Below are 17759 nucleotides of genomic sequence, written 5' to 3'. Positions count from 1 at the left end.
ATTTCATGTTGTATGTAAAAAAAGAAACAAATAAAAAATATGAAAAAAACATTGTTCAAAAGCTTTAATTATTGTTTTGCCCTCCCACAAAATCCTATTGATCCCCCCAAACTAAATATTAACTCATCTTAAACCTTGAAACAGCTCTTTTCAGATACCTATTTTTATAGAAGCTGGATAGTTCCTTTTAGAGATTCTTTGAGAGAAAAGCAGGGGAAATGCTCTGTCTGTAATAATGCTAATTTCTTGGTATGACTGAAAAAAGTGTATATATTCTTTGTTAAATTAAACATGCTCAGAATAATAATTCTGAGGAAAACAAATAACGTGTAGGAAAAGTGTAATAATTTGATTATACTTAAAGATGCGCTCAAAGCATGTCTATGAAAAAATAAAACATCTACTTTATGTTACCCTAGAGATTGGGAACACAATTTTAAGAAATAATTACTTTTGTTTTTCACCTTGTCACTTCTATGTATTAGGATCTGTGTACCATCATTTATCTTTGTCTGACATTTAAAGCATGCTTTAGCTGGCAATTAATTTCTTTTTCTCTTGCTTTGCTTTTTTATCTCATTAGTTGAATAGAAGCAAATAAATTGCCACATTAACCTTTTATGACATTATCTACTATTGTTTGATAGTTGCAAGTAAGGAGTTAGATTTTGGATTTTTCATACTGTTGCAGTTTTCGATGTGTTTGCTTTTCCTGGACATCTCCAGATCTATGGTATCAAGAGAAAATTCATGATGATTGTACCTAAGTGGTATTGCTGACATAAAATTTTCAAAAACATCTCTAAGGTGTTGCACGTTGGATATTTTTGAAAATTGATTAAGATACAAGAAAGAGAGCCACCATTTTCTGAAATGAAAGGCAATTATTTAATTTTGTTTTGTTTCTGAGAAGATTAAGTCTATAATGACATTTTTTTTGCAAAAATTGTTCCCGTTATATATGTATAATAAGCTGTCAATTGTAGGTATCACAATGACTGCATTTTTATTTTTGAGATTTTGTGGAGAAATGGTTGATGAAATAACAGGTATACATGTATATCTTAAATGCTTTTTCTGTCCAGAAGTCATTTTTTTGTAAATAAAAGTATATATTTTTTCTTTTTCTTCCCCCACTAGATGTGGGTTCTGTGGAAGGACTTGCCTATCACAGAGCCTGGGATACACTGTACTGGACAAGCTCTACCACCTCATCCATCACCAGACACACTGTGGACCAGACTCGGCCTGGAGCATTTGACAGGGAAGCTGTCATCACCATGTCAGAAGATGACCACCCACATGTGCTAGCCTTGGATGAATGTCAAAAGTAAGAAACAGTGTAGTTTTATTTCTTCATTATAGTTATAAGTCAAAAGAATATCAGAGTTCTGTTAATTTTAAGAAGAATTAGCTTTAAAAATAAAGTTTTTATCTGAAGTTTTATTTTCACAATTCATAAAACTTTCTTTTTATATAAGAGCATTATAAACGTAAAAAATCTGGTCCCTTTAAATGCCAGGCTTCATCTCCCTGAGAGATCCAGTAAAAACAAATTTAAATAATTAAAGGCAAAATAGAGACAATACTATGCTGGAAAAGGCCTTCGAAGAAGACTTTAATGCATAGCTGATTGGAACCATAAATTAAAAAAAAATAACATACACAGAAGACTAAGAGTTTTTTTTTTTCAGTTTAATCAAGTAATTATAGCATCTGGAGATCTCCCAAATTGAAATACAAAAGAAAGCAAACTGCAGCCATACAAAAATCTTCATGTGCAGCTATTTTTTCAGCACTAGGTGCTTGATAATAGTCTAGGTAGTCTACAGCTGTTTGATGATATATTGTACAGACAGTTAAAATAATGCTTGTAAAAAATTCATGACAAAAGAAAATGCTCTGGATATAAAATATAAGCAGTGAATAAAAACAAAAAAAAAACGTGTTTTGGGGGATGTCTTAAAGAAAGCAGTTATGTTAAAAAAAAAACAACTGAAGAACAAAGCACAGGTAAGGGACAAAAAATATCTATCTATGGACTTTCACTCTCATACACAATATGGTAAAGTTGTTTGTTAATTATAAGAAAATCCTTTTTATTTTTAAATGAAACGAATAAACAAAAATCAGAACAATCTGGACTTCCCTGAGCAAAACTAGAAGGGCTAGAAGAGTTTGTTTTAGATGTGATTAAAAAAAAAAAAAAGACTGAAGAATAAAAAGCAATGACAGATAATCACTGACCCCGACCGCTTGTCAGAAGAAAGGACTCAATAACAGAAATTGGTCAGTGTGAAAATAGTTGCAAATCTGAACCCTTTTATAGAGCTAAAAGTGAGGTCAGATTTAATTCACTTAATTGAACATCATCTTATACGTGAAAATTCTTAAGGTTGAGCAATATAATGACTCATGGAGTTGGGAGACTGCTCCCACCACTGTCCTATCAGGATATGGTTTGCTGGCTCAGCTGCATTTACCCCAACACATCACCAAAAGAATCTCAGGACAATAATAAATGTCCCACGGTAGGAATAAAAGAGTTGGGCAAAGAAATTTGTAAGTCAGTTTTGAAATAAAAATAAAGCGGTCACTCATGATATTATATATGATGAGTTTTAATTAGTAAATGCTTTATCCTGTAATTATTTATTACATAGGCTAACATTTACACTTTTCACCTTGCATATGGTGAACTGTAAATTAAAATTAAGCACATAAAATATTTCAATTTGATAATTATTTGTAATTAAAGTATAAAAAAGGCAATTTATCATCATATATGTAAATGACACCTTCAAACCACCATTGTATGTTAATAGATTTACAGATATTTTAAAATAAAATCCTAAATCGCAAATCAAAGTTAAGCTCTCTAAGTTTAAAATTTGGCTCAGTTACTAATTATTTGTGAAAACTTTAATTACTTAAGCTCTCTGGGCCGTTCTGTTTTCTTACCTGTGAAATGAAGGGGGGGCAATGAAGGAAACACTGACACCTCTAAAATTCTCTTATTATAAAGCCTACAATCTAGGAAAATATTGTAAATAAATTGTGAGTTTAATACTTTACATTCTGTGCATAACTTTTAAAATGTTTAATTCACTATTTTTTATTTTAAATGTCACAATTTATAAGTAAAATTACCAACAATGAAAATTGAATACAAACATTTTTGTTGTGAATTTGAAAATTATTTGGTAATAAGTGTTATAAAATACTCAAAATCACATATTGAATAACTTTGTTGGCTGTAATGCTAAACTGCCTTTAAATGGTTATACATGGGAATCCATAGAGAACAGATACTATGCTGAAGGATTTAAGAGTCGCTCCTAGAGTTTTAGAAATGATATTGTAATTTATAGAAAAATCACACTAAGAGAGAAAAAAAGAAATGTAAAAAACAGGAGTTTAGTAATTTCCTTTCTCCAAAACATATACAAAAGAGAATACAGAATTTAAAAAGGAAAATTGGAAGGGGAAGAAGATTTTTATTTTCATCAATTGAAGCAGATAAGTACACTTAGGATAAGAATGATTGTACTGGATCAGCTGAAATGTGGTAATAAGTTAGGGTATATTTGCAGTTCGTGGAAAACAAACTTAAGATCACTGTTTTGTTCTTGATTAAAATAAATCCTCATTATGCATCTAACAATTTAACTAAATTATCATTTGAAGGAATACACAGGATAATTATTTTTTAGAAGTAGGTTCTAGGTTTCATTTAAGAACCTGGGGAAAATTAGCATGCAAATATAATATGCATATCTTCTTTTATTACCTAGACTTTGTTAAAGATAGAATATGAGGTAAATAATTCTGCTTCTTTTAAAATAGCTTGGTATTGCCATGTTTTTATTAGTATTTTTACTCTTGATGAGAAGTTTAATTTATAGATACAATTTTCATTTTAATTAGTTTAATGTTTTGGACCAACTGGAATGAACAACATCCAAGTATCATGAGATCTACTCTGACTGGGAAAAATGCTCAAGTGGTGGTCAGTACAGACATACTCACTCCAAATGGACTCACTATCGACTACCGTGCAGAGAAGTTGTATTTCTCAGATGGCAGTCTAGGAAAAATTGAAAGGTGTGAATACGATGGATCCCAGAGACATGTAAGTTAATCAGGAATTTCTTGGTTATAGAGTTATACAATGATATATTTAAAACATGTGATTTATACTCTCCTAAAATGTGCATATCAAGGAATTTCAAAAATAGCCAATTGATTGAAACAATCCAATTGAATAACTAATCTGTCACACACAAAAGAAAATTGTGGATAGTATTTTGAAAACTTCTTTCAAATGCATTTGCTACCGTAGAGACAGCTCAACACATAAACTTTTTCTGGAGCAATAGTAACTAATTTCCTTCTAGTTATTGATTGAACTGGAATTGTTAGAATGATTTGCATATGCTTCATTGTTACGTATAGCTTGTAAAAATGTGAAATAAAATTGATTACTCTTTTCACCTTGCATATGGTGAACTGTAAATTAAAGTTAAACACATAAAATATTTATGAGTTTAATAGGATTTAAAATGAAATCCTATTGTCCCAGGAGAAAAGAAAATTAGAAAAGAATGAAATGATCCTCTGTGTTTGTGTCCTTAAAGCAACCTAAGAAGCTCTGAAGAGAGGAGAATGGGTCAAATCTGTTCTAATCACTGGACTCTCTTTTCTCTGGGTTCAAAATGAAATGTTAGTGGAAGAGTTGCTATGCTATCCCTTGAGAGCACTTACAGCAGGTGTTTAGGGCCTGAAGAACAGTGAGATGCTAGGGCGCCCCCTTGTCCTGTGAGGAGTAGCTGCCTTGGTGACTGGGAAGCTCAGTGGTTAGATCTGGGTGGCTACAGCACTAGAGAAATCTGGACCCATGTCCCTACCACTATACAGGCCTGAAGGACAAAATGATCCTCAAGCTCCCCACGCCTCCACTGCATTGAAGAAGGTCTGGAATGTAACACAATTTTTTTCTTAAAGGGCCAGATAGTAAATATTTGAAGCCTCAAGGACCATGTGATCTCCATTACAAACAACTACAGTGTTTCACGGCACTAACGCAGACATAGAGAATATGTAAATAAATAGACCTGACAGTATTCAAATAAAGTTTTATTTACAGAAACAGGCGACAAATCAGCAAATTCTATACATATGGAACAAATTCTCTACGGCCAAGCACACGGTTTAATTCAGTTGAAGATTGAATTGACCTTAGGCAAATTATTTAGCCTTTATAAACTTTAGATTTCTGACATGCAAATTCTCTTGCAGGGCAATTATGAAGATATAATGCAAAAGTATATGACTCAGAATACAGCAAAGAAATTCTAAATAAACCTAGTATATAATGCTTTTGAAAAGACAGGTAAAACATTGTCCTGAATGTGGTGTCATTTTTTATTATGTCATGATATTTTTAAAAAATGAGTTTATAACTCATTCTCCTCAGCTGATTCTTGTATATACCTATTTTGCACTTCCCCACCCATTTATTCTTATGTATGGTAATTATAGCTACAGTAAGTGGTCGAGTAATAAGATACCACTAACGTAATTTAAAGGATTTATTCTGACATTTAAAAGAAGTGCTTTGTTTAATTGCAACTCATCATTTTCCATCCCTGCCCAAGGCAGGATGATTTCTGATTGGGCCCCAAAGTTAGAAAACTATTTCAAAGTTTACTGCATCCTTACATGCATCTAGATTACCTCATCTTTATCCTTATATGAATTCAAATTAATTTTTAAAAGTTAATATTTTTGTTAATAAAATGAGCAATACATTTTAAAAATTCTTTATTTTGCAAAAGTTAATTTAGGGACTATTTATGGACTGTTTTAAAGACCTTGTGTAGATTTATTAAGACTTTGGACTGTATCAATTTACTAATCGCCCTACTAGCTAAATCACTGAATGCTAATTGTGTTCTAGATACTGTGCTAAGCACTTTATATTTCATGTTTTTATAGCCCTCCCCGTGGTAGGCATTATTACGATGATCCCCATTTACAGATGAAGAAAATGAGGCACAAAGAAGTTTAGTACTTGTTCGGGAACACCTAGCTACATACGTAGCAGGAAGATGATTCTACCCCTGGTGATCTCACTTCAGCGCCTATGCAAACCATCATGCTAAATTTGAAAACACTTAAAAAGGACCCAACTAAGTGTACAAAACATGGCCACTTCCTCATGCCTTGCAATTAGCAATACATTTGTTCTCTCCTTCTTCCTCACATATCTTTAATATGTTACCCATAAACACTTTGCATAGGAAATATTTCAATTCATTACTGAATATGAAAATATGCTTAGTAAAATTTGAAGTTCTGCTGATTTTCGTAGTAAACCGAGTAGATTTACTCAACTTGTCAGCACACATCACATTACTTTGATACACATTTTAAGATCATTAGTAAAATTGACAGGGAAGAAAATGAACAGCACCCAACTCTAAGTGACACATTATCCCCTTTAAAACTGCTCTCTAATAGAGACATAGAGCTTCTTTTTATTTATTTATTTATTTATTTATTTATTTTATTTTTATTATTATTATTATACTTCAAGTTTTAGGGTACATGTGCACAATGTGCAGGTTAGTTACATATGTTTACATGTGTCAATCTGGTGTGCTGCACCCATTAACTCGCCATTTAGCATTAGGTATGTCTCCTAATGCTATCCCTCCCCCTTCCCCCCACCCCACAACAGTCCCCAGAGTGTGATGTTCCCCTTCCTGTGTCCATGTGTTCTCATTGTTCAATTCCCATCTATGAGTGAGAACACGCGGCATTTGGTTTTTTGTCCTTGCGATAGTTTACTGAGAATGATGATTTCCAATTTCATCCATGTCCCTACAAAGGACATGAACTCATCATTTTTTATGGCTGCATAGTATTCCATGGTGTATATGTGCCACATTTTCTTAATCCAGTCTATCATTGTTGGACATTTGGGTTGGTTCCAAGTCTTTGCTATTGTGAATAGTGTCACAATAAACACATGCATGCATGTGTCTTTATAGCAGCATGATTTATAGTCCTTTGGGTGTATAACCAGTAATAGGATGGCTGGGTCAAATGGTATTTCTAGTTCTAGATCCCTGAGGAATCGCCACACTGACTTCCACAATGTTTGAACTAGTTTACAGTCCCACCAACAGTGTAAAAGTGTTCCTATTTCTCCACATCCTCTCCAGCACCTGTTGTTTCCTGACTTTTTAATGATTGCCATTCTAACTGGTGTGAGATGGTATTTCATTGTGGTTTTGATTTGCATTTCTCTGATGGCCAGTGATGGTGAGCATTTTTTCATGTGTCTTTTGGCTGCATAAATGTCTTCTTTTGAGAAGTGTCTGTTCATGTCCTTCGCCCACTTTTTGATGGGATTGTTTGTTTTTTTCTTGTAAATTTGTTGGAGTTCATTGTAGATTCTGGATATTAGCCCTTTGTCAGATGAATAGGTTGTGAAAATTTTCTCCCGTTTTGTAGGTTGCCTGTTCACTCTGATGGTAGTTTCTTTTGCTGTGAAAGAGCTTCTGCACAGCAAGAGATGTAGAGCTTCTGCATAATCTTTTTGAAATACTCTTTACATTGTCTTCGCCGTTATGTCAAGACAAGCTAATCATTTGAAGCTGGGGTCATCAAAGCTCTTTTAAAAGAGAAAGATCACTATTGCACCCTCACACCATTGCAAGGACCTTTATTATAGCTTTGTGTCTAAAACTGTTTAATAGATATTCTGAAGCCTTAGACAGATGTTACAGCAACTCTACTATGGCCTGTTATATAAGAATTTTCTCTTTGCTTTTAGTATTCTTTTCACTTTCATGTTTAGATATACCCATTGCTTAGCTGTGTGACAAATGGTGCAATCAGAGAAGGGGAAGACTAAATGCTTATTATTCATTTCAGAAATTAATGTTTACTAAATTCATATTATGTAATTATTAGTAAAGATAATTTTACAAAATAAATACTAGAATGAAAATTGGACGTTTATTTACTTCTTTAAAAATTATACTTTTAATGCAATGTTAAATTTAATCCTCACATTTGGTATTGACTAATTGCATGAAGATTACCAAGTCATTTAAAATCCTTATGCTTTTTTAAAATGTAATTTTATTTTAGATTCAGGGAGTACATGTGTATGTTTTGTTTATTACATGGTATAATGCATACTAGTGGGAATCAAAGCTCTTATACTTTATAATTAATTTAGGTATAAAAACAAATGACAGCTAAAATCAACATAATTGTGATGTTCTCTAATTTTGTGGAAATTAGCAGAAGTCATTAACAATGGGGACATTCTTTGTCCCCATATCTAGTTGAGGAAGTAAAACATATGCTCAAAGATAATTAGTGATATGGAATTAAATCAGTGACATTTTAATGATAATTCTCAATATTTTAATTCTCAATCTTTCCTTGTTCTGAAAAGCCAAAAATTCATACACAGGGTGTTCTTTTATAAATGGGACCTTTATAAATAGCACTATCATTTAGTGTGCTTGTACCTAGATTTTCCTTGAAATCCAACTGTTATTGTTAGTTAGCCTTGAAAAGAGCAGATAATCTAACACATGCCAGTGTTCTCAGGAACCAGGTGACTTCCACTTACTACATGAAATGAAAGCATTGTCAATTGTTGTAGTCCATTCAAGCTGCTATAACAAAATATTACTCCTATTTTTTTCCACTCCTTATTTTATTCCCTTTGGGCAACCATACTAATATATATATATATATATATATATATTTCAATTTACATTTTATTTTTAAGTACATCTGCAAAACAACAGAATAAATTCCATTTTTATATTTTGGAGTACACTGTAAAAGGCACTGCAGAAATGTGTGACAGGTAAAAGCTATAGATTTAGAAAGAATGATATTTAGGAAATAGAAAGTATAGTTATGAAGATTGAAGGATTCTATAAAAGACTTAAAATACTCACCATGAAATATAAGAAGAGATGCAAAACATCGTTCATTGTATAATGTCAAAAAATGCTGAAGCAATACAATAAAAAGGAGTGCTAGAAAAGTGACAGTTACAGAAGGGAACATTTATTTTGCATAATTGCATATTTTCTAACTTTGGATAAAGCAGAAGGCAATCTCAAGAGTAGGGAGATCAGCTATCCTCAGTGGAGTAAACAGATTAGAAAGAAGCTAGATATCATAATCCAGAATATTAGATACAGTGTATCTTTAATGAGAAAGAAGCAATCTATATTTAAGTTAATTGATTTTAAAGTGTTGGAGAGATTCTTGTAAATTTAGACCTTATGTGCCCTCGAACACAGTATGATGCCGTGGGTCTTCCAAAGCCTGTTGGAAAAGTGTGCCTTCTTTTGAATATATCTATAGGAATTAGACCGTAGTCAAGTAAATTTTCAAAACTGTGTTTCAAACAAAGTCTGATGGGCTTAGTCATTGCATTATATCTTAAAGCTTTTAGTATGCTCGCGAACATTATGAATATTCTGAATGGAAAACAGTATGTAGCTTTGTTCTGATCAGAAAACAGATTTTTTTTTTTTTTTGCTTGTTTGTTTGTTTTAATTTTTTAACATGGGCCAGGCGTGGTGGCTCATGCCTGTTATCCCAGCACTTTGGGAGGCCGAGGCAAGCGGACCACCCAAGGTCGGGAGTTCGAGACCAGCCTGACCAAGATGGTGAAACCCCCATTTCTACTAAAAATACAAAAAATTAGCTGGGCGTGGTGGCATGTGCCTGTAGTCCCAGCTACTCGGGAGGCTGAGGCAGGAGAATCGCTTGAACCCAGGAGGTGGAGGTTGCAGTAAGCCGACATCATGTCACTGCACTCCAGCCTGGCAATGGAATGAGACTTTGTCTCAAAAAAAAAAAAAAAAAAAAAATTAACATCTTGTGTCATGGGCATGTGTTTGTAGAGATCTGAAAAATGCTGATACACTATTTACAACTCACTTAGTTTATCATAGAAATATTATATAACCCATTGCTTATCAGTAGACCAGAGAAACAGATCCTTTCAAACAGCAAAAATAAATCAAAAAAGTGTTTTTTAAGATACATTTTTATTTTTTGATTTTTTTAATCTGAGGTTTAATAAACCCATTAGTTTTTTCTATCAAACTGAATGTTGAGTTTTATTATTCTATTTTATTTTAGAGTGTGGTCACAATAAAATACAAGTCTGCACAGTTTAATTTTGACTTGCATTGATAAAAATAAAATGATTAGCTGGGTTTTTCTGATTTTAGTACCACATTAACTTATGTGGTGGTTCTACCTAAATATCGAGGAATGCATTCTTTATTCAGTGATAGGAAACTGAATGTTTTTGGGAAATTTAGTTATTAAGGCAAAAAAACCCAGAAAATAATTCTGTAATGTTTCTTTTTAATTTTTTCTGTTTTGTATCTATCATCTCTGTTTGTTCCAGTAGCTGAAACAGTAACTGATGGTGACAGGGGCTAAGACAGCATGATTATAACCTATCTCCCCGCAGTTACCCTGTAAGTGTTAATCATTTCTTGGAAAGTATCTGCTACCTGCATGATACAGACCTTTCCAAAGGAGACATTTATGTTCCTAGAAATTGCAATTGCTCATGTTTCTTGCCACTGACATTCTTTTAAAAACTGAATCCAAAATTGTTTGCAGAATATATTCCCAGGAAGAAATCTTAAATCTTATGACTTATCTTTAGAATGAAAAGGATTTTTATGACTAACTTGACCCCTAAATAAACACGCTCTGATGACATGAACTCTTTTAAGTAAGAATAGGAGAGCAAGTTAAATAAATAAACTAGTTTTAATTATAAGAACAATCAGAAAGTAATGAGATATTTTATCTTTTTATGGCACTAAATATTTCCTTTTTACTTTGTGTGCGTGTGTGTGTGTCAGGATCTCACTTTGTCATCCAGGCTGGAGTTCAGTGTTGTGATCAAGGCTCACTGTAGCCTCTAACCCTGGGCTCAAATGAACCTCCCACCTTGGCCTCCTAAATAGTTGGGACTACAAGCATGCACCACCACACTTGGCTAATTTTTTACTTTGAGTAGAGATGGGGTCTCTCTGTCTTTCTACTTTTAAAATCAGTTGTTTTATTCCATACATAAATCAAGGCATCAACTTATCATCTATATGCGTCTATATATTTACCTATCTTCTATCTTTCTTATCTGTATATCTATGTTGTCTTCTCTTATTGATAATATAGTTTTAATGACGTTCAAGGGCCTGAACTCTGAAACTTACAGAATAAGTTTTGATGCCCAGAAAAGTGAATTTTCTCACAACGTAAGTTTGAAATGCTTACCCAAGTCAAAACCATTTGCTATCACCAAAGAAAAGAAGGAAGATGAGTTTCAACTTCTAAAAGAAAAGGAAATATTTGATTTAAAAATTAAAGTATAAGTGTAAGCATGCATTTCAATGAACTGAAAACCTTTCCACCATTAACTGGAAAAAACCAGTATTATTTCACAGATTAGAAACAGGCCCAGAAGAGTAAATTAATTTCTAATGTTCCTATGTCTAATATTTAATGCCAATTACGGTTCTTAACTCTCTATTAGAGCCAATGATCTTTATTTTTAATTAAAAAATGTAATATCCTTATTTCTGTTCTAATAAAATTTTATATTATATCTGCCTTTATAAATAACTTTTCCAAGTTCAGTTTGGTACCTGAACTATAATATAAAGGAGATATATAGAAAAAGTAATTTACAATGAATGATACATGTCCCAATACACACTAAATGATCAAAGGAAACATGAGAAAGTGGTCAGATATTTTCACATGCATAGACTCATCATGAATGTAACAGCTGTGAAGGCAGATACATATCTAGTAGGTTTTACTGCTCAAATACTGAGAGTAGTGCTGCCTTGGGTGATATGATTTTTCAAAACTGATGATGAGTTCTTGAAAATGTTGTATACAAAGTGAGATAAAGTCATCTCTCAATTTACATAGAAGTTATAGTCCCTGAAAAATAATAAATGTATATGAAATATCCTGAAATATATATATATGTAAAATGGAATTAAATTCTAGGATCAGATAATTATAAGCAGGTTTTCACCTTTGGGAATATCTTGTAGGACATTTGAAACCTGGGCAGAGTCTCAGACAAGTCGTTGTACAGAAGTGCCCCGTGTATTTCAGGGCATCCGGATTCCTGGTTCTTTACCACTAGACTACATAGCTATCACCCCCACCTCACCCCACTCCTATTAAGCAAAAATGCTGCCAACATTTTCCAGAGTCAATGAAGGAATAGGACTGCCTTGATTGTGAGCCAATAAGATGGGTAATTGTCTTAAAGGGAGATGTGAAGAAAGTTCTCCTGACAGCAGTGATCTTTATATTCTGTCTCACATGCCTCAAATACATGGGATGTTGGGTCTGTCAATAGCTGGATAAATCATAGACAAGAAGCAGAGTACCTAACTGTTAGCATAAGACTTCTCCGGACTTTAATTTTAACAGATCAGCCAATTGAATAAATAGAACTGTATATATCCAGTACCTTTTACATGATGGACGTTGCAATCAAGTATATTCTAAAAAAGCCCATTATCTACTAAATTCTGAGAGGCTGCTGGATATCGGATGTTTTGTTGTCTTTGACATTTTTCTGAATTCCGGAGGCATCATTCAATATTCAGATTATTATGTCCAATATTGATTTCAGTATATTTTAAGTATTCCTGGGCATGAATAGTTATTCAAATTATAATCAGACCTTAATAACGCTCTAATTTATTTAAAAATGATCTTTATAACTTTCTAATCTTTAGAACAGTAGGTGACTAAATAGAAATGTGATAAAAGTAAAGAATATGGCAAGTCTATGAATTCTATTAATCCATTAAAAATTATCATGTAAAACATATTTTTCCATGGGGAGATTTAGTATACATTAAGTGATAAGCGTAGCGTGAACACTTTAATATGCTGTCTCTCAGGCTAGATGCATAAAAATATTTCTTGAATGAAGAAATGAATGCTGTTGTCTTAGTGTGCTCTGTTTGCCATAACGAAATACCTTAGACTGGGTGGCTTAAAAAACAGAAATTTACTTTCTCACAGTTCTGGTGGCTGGAATTCTGTCATCAGGGTGCCAGCAGAGTCAGGTTGGTGAGGGCCTCTTTTCCTGGCTTATGGATGGTCATCTTCTCACTGTGTCCTCACATGGCCTTCCCTTGGATGTGCATGGGGACTGGGTTGGGGGCTGGGGAGAGAGAGAGAGAGAGAGAGAGAGAGAGAGATCTAGGCCACAAATTCTATAAAATTAGTAACCTACCCTTGTGACCTTATTTAACCTTAATTATCTCCTTAATGGTCATATCTCCAAGTACAGTCATATTGGGAGTTAGGGCTTCAACAAGTAAATTTTGCAAGGAGGCACAGTTCAGCCCATAGCCACTATGAATCAGTTTCTATAGGAAAAAAGCATTCATCTATATATATACACACATTTATATACATTATATATTACATATAAATATATATGTATATTATATATGTATATATATTATATATGTATATATAGATATATACATATATACATCATATATATACATTATATATATTATGTTTATATATGTTTGGGTGTGTATGTGTGTGTGAATATATATACACACATTTAAAAATTCCCAAAATTGTTAATAGAAGCCTTTAGATTGTGAAATTATAAGTGATTTCTTTTTACCTGTGTGCATTTCTAGAACAGATAACAAATATTAATGAGTGAAGGAAGACATATGCATTTGTGCTTATGAATTTTTAATTAAACGTTTTTATTTGGAGATAACTATAGATTCACATGAAATTGTACAAAGTAATACAGAAGGATCAAGTGTACTCTTTACCCAGTTTTCCCTAATGATTACATCTTGGAAAAGTATAGTACAATCTCACAACCAGGGTATAGACACTGATGCGGTCAAGATACAGAACATTTCCTTCATTCCAATGATCCCGCATGTTGCTTTTTTGCATAGCTGTGCACGCTTTCCTTCTTTCCCACTCCTTTCTTAATCACCTGCAACCACTAATTTGTTTTCCACTTCCATAACTTTGTCACTTTAAGAAACTTATATGGAAACTTTAAGAAATTTTATAAAGAAATTTTATAACTTCTTTATAAAGAAACTTTATAACTTCTTTATAAAGAAACTTTATAACTTCTTTATAAACTTTATAACTTCTTTATAAAGAAACTTTATAACTTCTTTATAAAGAAACTTTAAGGAACTTATATAATGGGATCATACAGTGCATTTCCTTTAGGGACTGACGCTTTCCATTCAGTAGAATTCTCTGGAGATTCATTCAGGTTGTTGCAAATATGACTAGCCTGTTCTCTTTCCTGCCGAGTAGTATCTATGATATGAATAAGTCACAGTATCTTTATTCACTTGTTGGAAGTCATCAGGGAGGTTTCTAGTGTTTGGCTATTATGAATGAAGCTTTCATGAATATCTGTGTACTGATTCTAGAATGAACATAATTCTTCATTCTCTGTAATAAATGTCTAAGAGTGCAATCACTGGGTCATACATTAGTGGCATGTTTCGTTTTTTTTAAAGAAACTGACAAACTGCTTTCCAGAATGACTGTACTATTTTACACTCCCACTTACAGTTTATGAGTTATTTATGTATTCTAGATGATACTTTTTTGTTGGCTATATGGTTTGTAAATATTTTCCCCCACTTTGTAGTTTGTTTTTCCATTCTTTTCACATGAGTTTTATGCTGAGCGAAGTTTATTTTGATTATTTTTAATTTATCTTTTTTTCATGGTTCATGCTTTTGATGCTAAGACTAAGAATTCTTTGCCTATCCTTAGATTCCAAAGATTTTATTCTATTTTTTCTAAAAATGTTATAGTTTCACATTTCACATTTACGTTCATATTTCATTTTGAACTTACTTTTGCATTTGGTCAGAAACTTAGGTCAATGTCCACTTTTTTGCCTATGGATGTCCATCTTTTTTTTTTTTTTCTTTGAGACGGACTCTTGTTCTGTTGCCCAGGCTGGAGTGCAGTGGGGCAATCTCGGCTCACTGCAACCTCCGCCTCCTGGGTTCAAGTGATTCTCCTGCCTCAGCCTCTCGAGTAGCTGGGACTACAGGCATGTGCCACCACGCCCAGCTAATTTTTTGTATTTTTAGTAGAGACAGGGTTTCACCATGTTAGCCAGGCTGATCTCCTGACCTCGTGATCCACCCGCCTCGGCCTCCCAAAGTGCTGGGATTACAGGCGTGAGCCACTGCACCCAGCCGGATGTCCATCTTTTCTCTAATTGCTTGTATACTTTTTTCAAAAATCATTTGGGCATATTGTAGGTGTCTATATTGGGGTGCCCTGTTCTTTTCCATTTATTTGATGAGTTTACCACTCTGTCAACACCACACAGTCTTGATTTTCAAAGTTATTTTGGTTATTTTATTTTCTTTGCCATTTTGAATAAGTTTTAGAATAATCTATCACATCCACAAAATGTCTTTGATATATCTATAGTGTTTTCAGGTATATTCTCTGTCTAACTTTTTTAGCAGTTGCTTTAGGTACTGCAGTATATATTCATTACTTATCAGTCTACAAGCATCACCATTTAACCAGTAAAGCGAAGCATAGAAACTTTACATCCCTTTATGTTTCTTTAGCCTCCCATTTGTAATATAATTATCTTAAAAGATTTACTCTGCACACAACAGTGTTATATTTTTTTTTTGCTTCAACCATCAAACAACTTAGAAAACTCAGTATAAGGAAAGCCTACTTTTATGTACCCATATTTTTGCTCACGGTGTTCTTTCTTTTTTCTTGATGTTCACAGGTTTCTTCTTTAATTGCTTACTTCCCTATTGCTTTTGAAAATTCCTTTTGTCCATTCTTTGCCATCTGTTGTGGCAAATTATCTTGATTTCCTTTCATCTGAGACTGTTTTGATGTTCCCTTTATTTCTGATATTTTCACTTAGCATAGGTTACTGGGTTGACAGTTTTCATTTCATATTTGAAAAATATTGGGCCACTTCTTTCTGTTCTCTGTGATTTCTGATAAGAAATCTATTATTATTAAAATTGTTTTCTTCTATGTAACATGTCATTTTCCTCTGGCTGCTATTAAGATTTCTTTCTTGTCTCTAGTTTTCAGAAGTTTATTTTTATTTTTAACCAGCAAATAATAATTGTGTATATCTCAGGAGTACAAGATGATGTTTTGATATATGTATATATTGTGGAATGATTCTTCGAGCTAATTAACATATTAATCACCTCACCCATGTACTCACTAATTTTTGTGCTATTTATCTCCAAAGTTAATTTCTCATGTCTAACCGGAAATTTGTATCCTTTGACCAACATCTTATTCCCCATCCCACCTTCACTCCAGCCTTTGGTACCTACTATTCTACTCTCTACTAATAAGAGTCTGACTTTTTAGATACCACGTGTGAGCTCATGAAGTATTTGTCTTTCTGTGTCTGGCTCATTTCATTTAGCATAATGTACTCCAAGTTCACCCATGTTGTCACAAATCACAGTTTCAGAAGTTAAATTATGATGTGTCTTGGGTTAATAGTCTCTGAGCTTTACTCTGCTTCTCGAATCTATAGGTATATGTCTCTTGCTAGATTGGTGGTTTTCAGCCTTGATTTTTTCAAGTCCTTTTTAGCCCCACACTTTCTCCTCTCCTTGTAGGACTCTTTGACATGAATGTTAGGTCTTTTATTATAGTCTCACAGGTCACTGGAGCTTCATTCAGTTTTCTTTCTTTCTGCTTTTTCTTTGTTGTTTTGACTGGCTATTTTCTATTATTCTACTTATTAGTTTACTGACACATCTTCCATTTCCTCCATTCTGCTGTTGAGTTTATTCACTGAGCTTTTTATTTAAGTTATTTTACGTTCAGTTCTAAAATTTCCATTTTGTTCCGGTTTCTTTCTTATATTTTTTTTACTGAGATTTTCCATTTCTTTCCTAAAGCCTTTATTTTTAAAAAATTTTTATTATGGCTACTTTTAAATCTTTTTCAGATAATTTTTACACCCCTGTCATCTTGGTGTTGACATCTATTAGTTGTGATTTTTTCAGTCTCTTTGAAATCTTCCTGGTTCTCGGTATGATGAGTAATTTTGTTTGAACTTGAACAAGTTTTACTACATGTATCTCCGTATTTTCAACCCTTCTATTTTTAACTGTCTTTCCTGACATCGGTCTGGGAGGAGAAAGTGAGGGGTGCTACCCTATCAAAGTAGCAGGTCCCCCATTCTGCATTCGTTGGCACCAGAGATGAAATTGGGACTCCTCTGTGCTTCTGGATGAAGAGTGGGAGTTCAGGCTACCTAGATGGCCTCTACAGTGTCACCTAGAGGATGATGGTGGAAGTCCTGACTCTCCAGTGAGCTGCTTCTGACACCACCTCAGCAGAGAAGGGGTGGGCATTTTATTACCATCAGGTGTGTGTGGAAGCCCAGGATCCCCACTTGGCCTTTGCTAGTGTGGGTGCGTCGCAGCCTTTTTCCTGTGGTGGTTGGCTATAGTAAAGTTTTCTGCTGTGCTTGCTAGGTTGTTTCTTTCCTGGTCTTTTAGCTAGAGACAGCAGATTATTATTTTTATTTTTTCTGTGTATGTTGCCATTTCTGGGTGGCCAGCTTATACAATTTGAGTCTGAGATATATGAAACAAAATGACACTCAG

At 33.5% G+C, this 17759-nt stretch overlaps 1 protein-coding gene across 1 annotated transcript in view; it reads left to right on the top strand.

Annotated features, from left to right (window-relative positions):
- Positions 1-17759, top strand: part of LRP1B (LDL receptor related protein 1B) — a 1896287-nt gene that overhangs the window by 1522002 nt on the left and 356526 nt on the right. The window contains exons 42-43 of the mRNA XM_054478394.2: positions 1141-1330; positions 3928-4132. Of these exons, the coding sequence (XP_054334369.1) occupies positions 1141-1330; positions 3928-4132 (395 nt within the window). The remainder of the gene's footprint in view (positions 1-1140; positions 1331-3927; positions 4133-17759) is intronic.

The sequence above is a fragment of the Pongo pygmaeus genome, chromosome 11 (assembly GCF_028885625.2).
Source record: "Pongo pygmaeus isolate AG05252 chromosome 11, NHGRI_mPonPyg2-v2.0_pri, whole genome shotgun sequence".
In the NCBI taxonomy this organism is placed as follows: Eukaryota; Metazoa; Chordata; class Mammalia; order Primates; family Hominidae; genus Pongo; species Pongo pygmaeus.
This window is presented reverse-complemented; position numbering and strand designations above follow the sequence as displayed.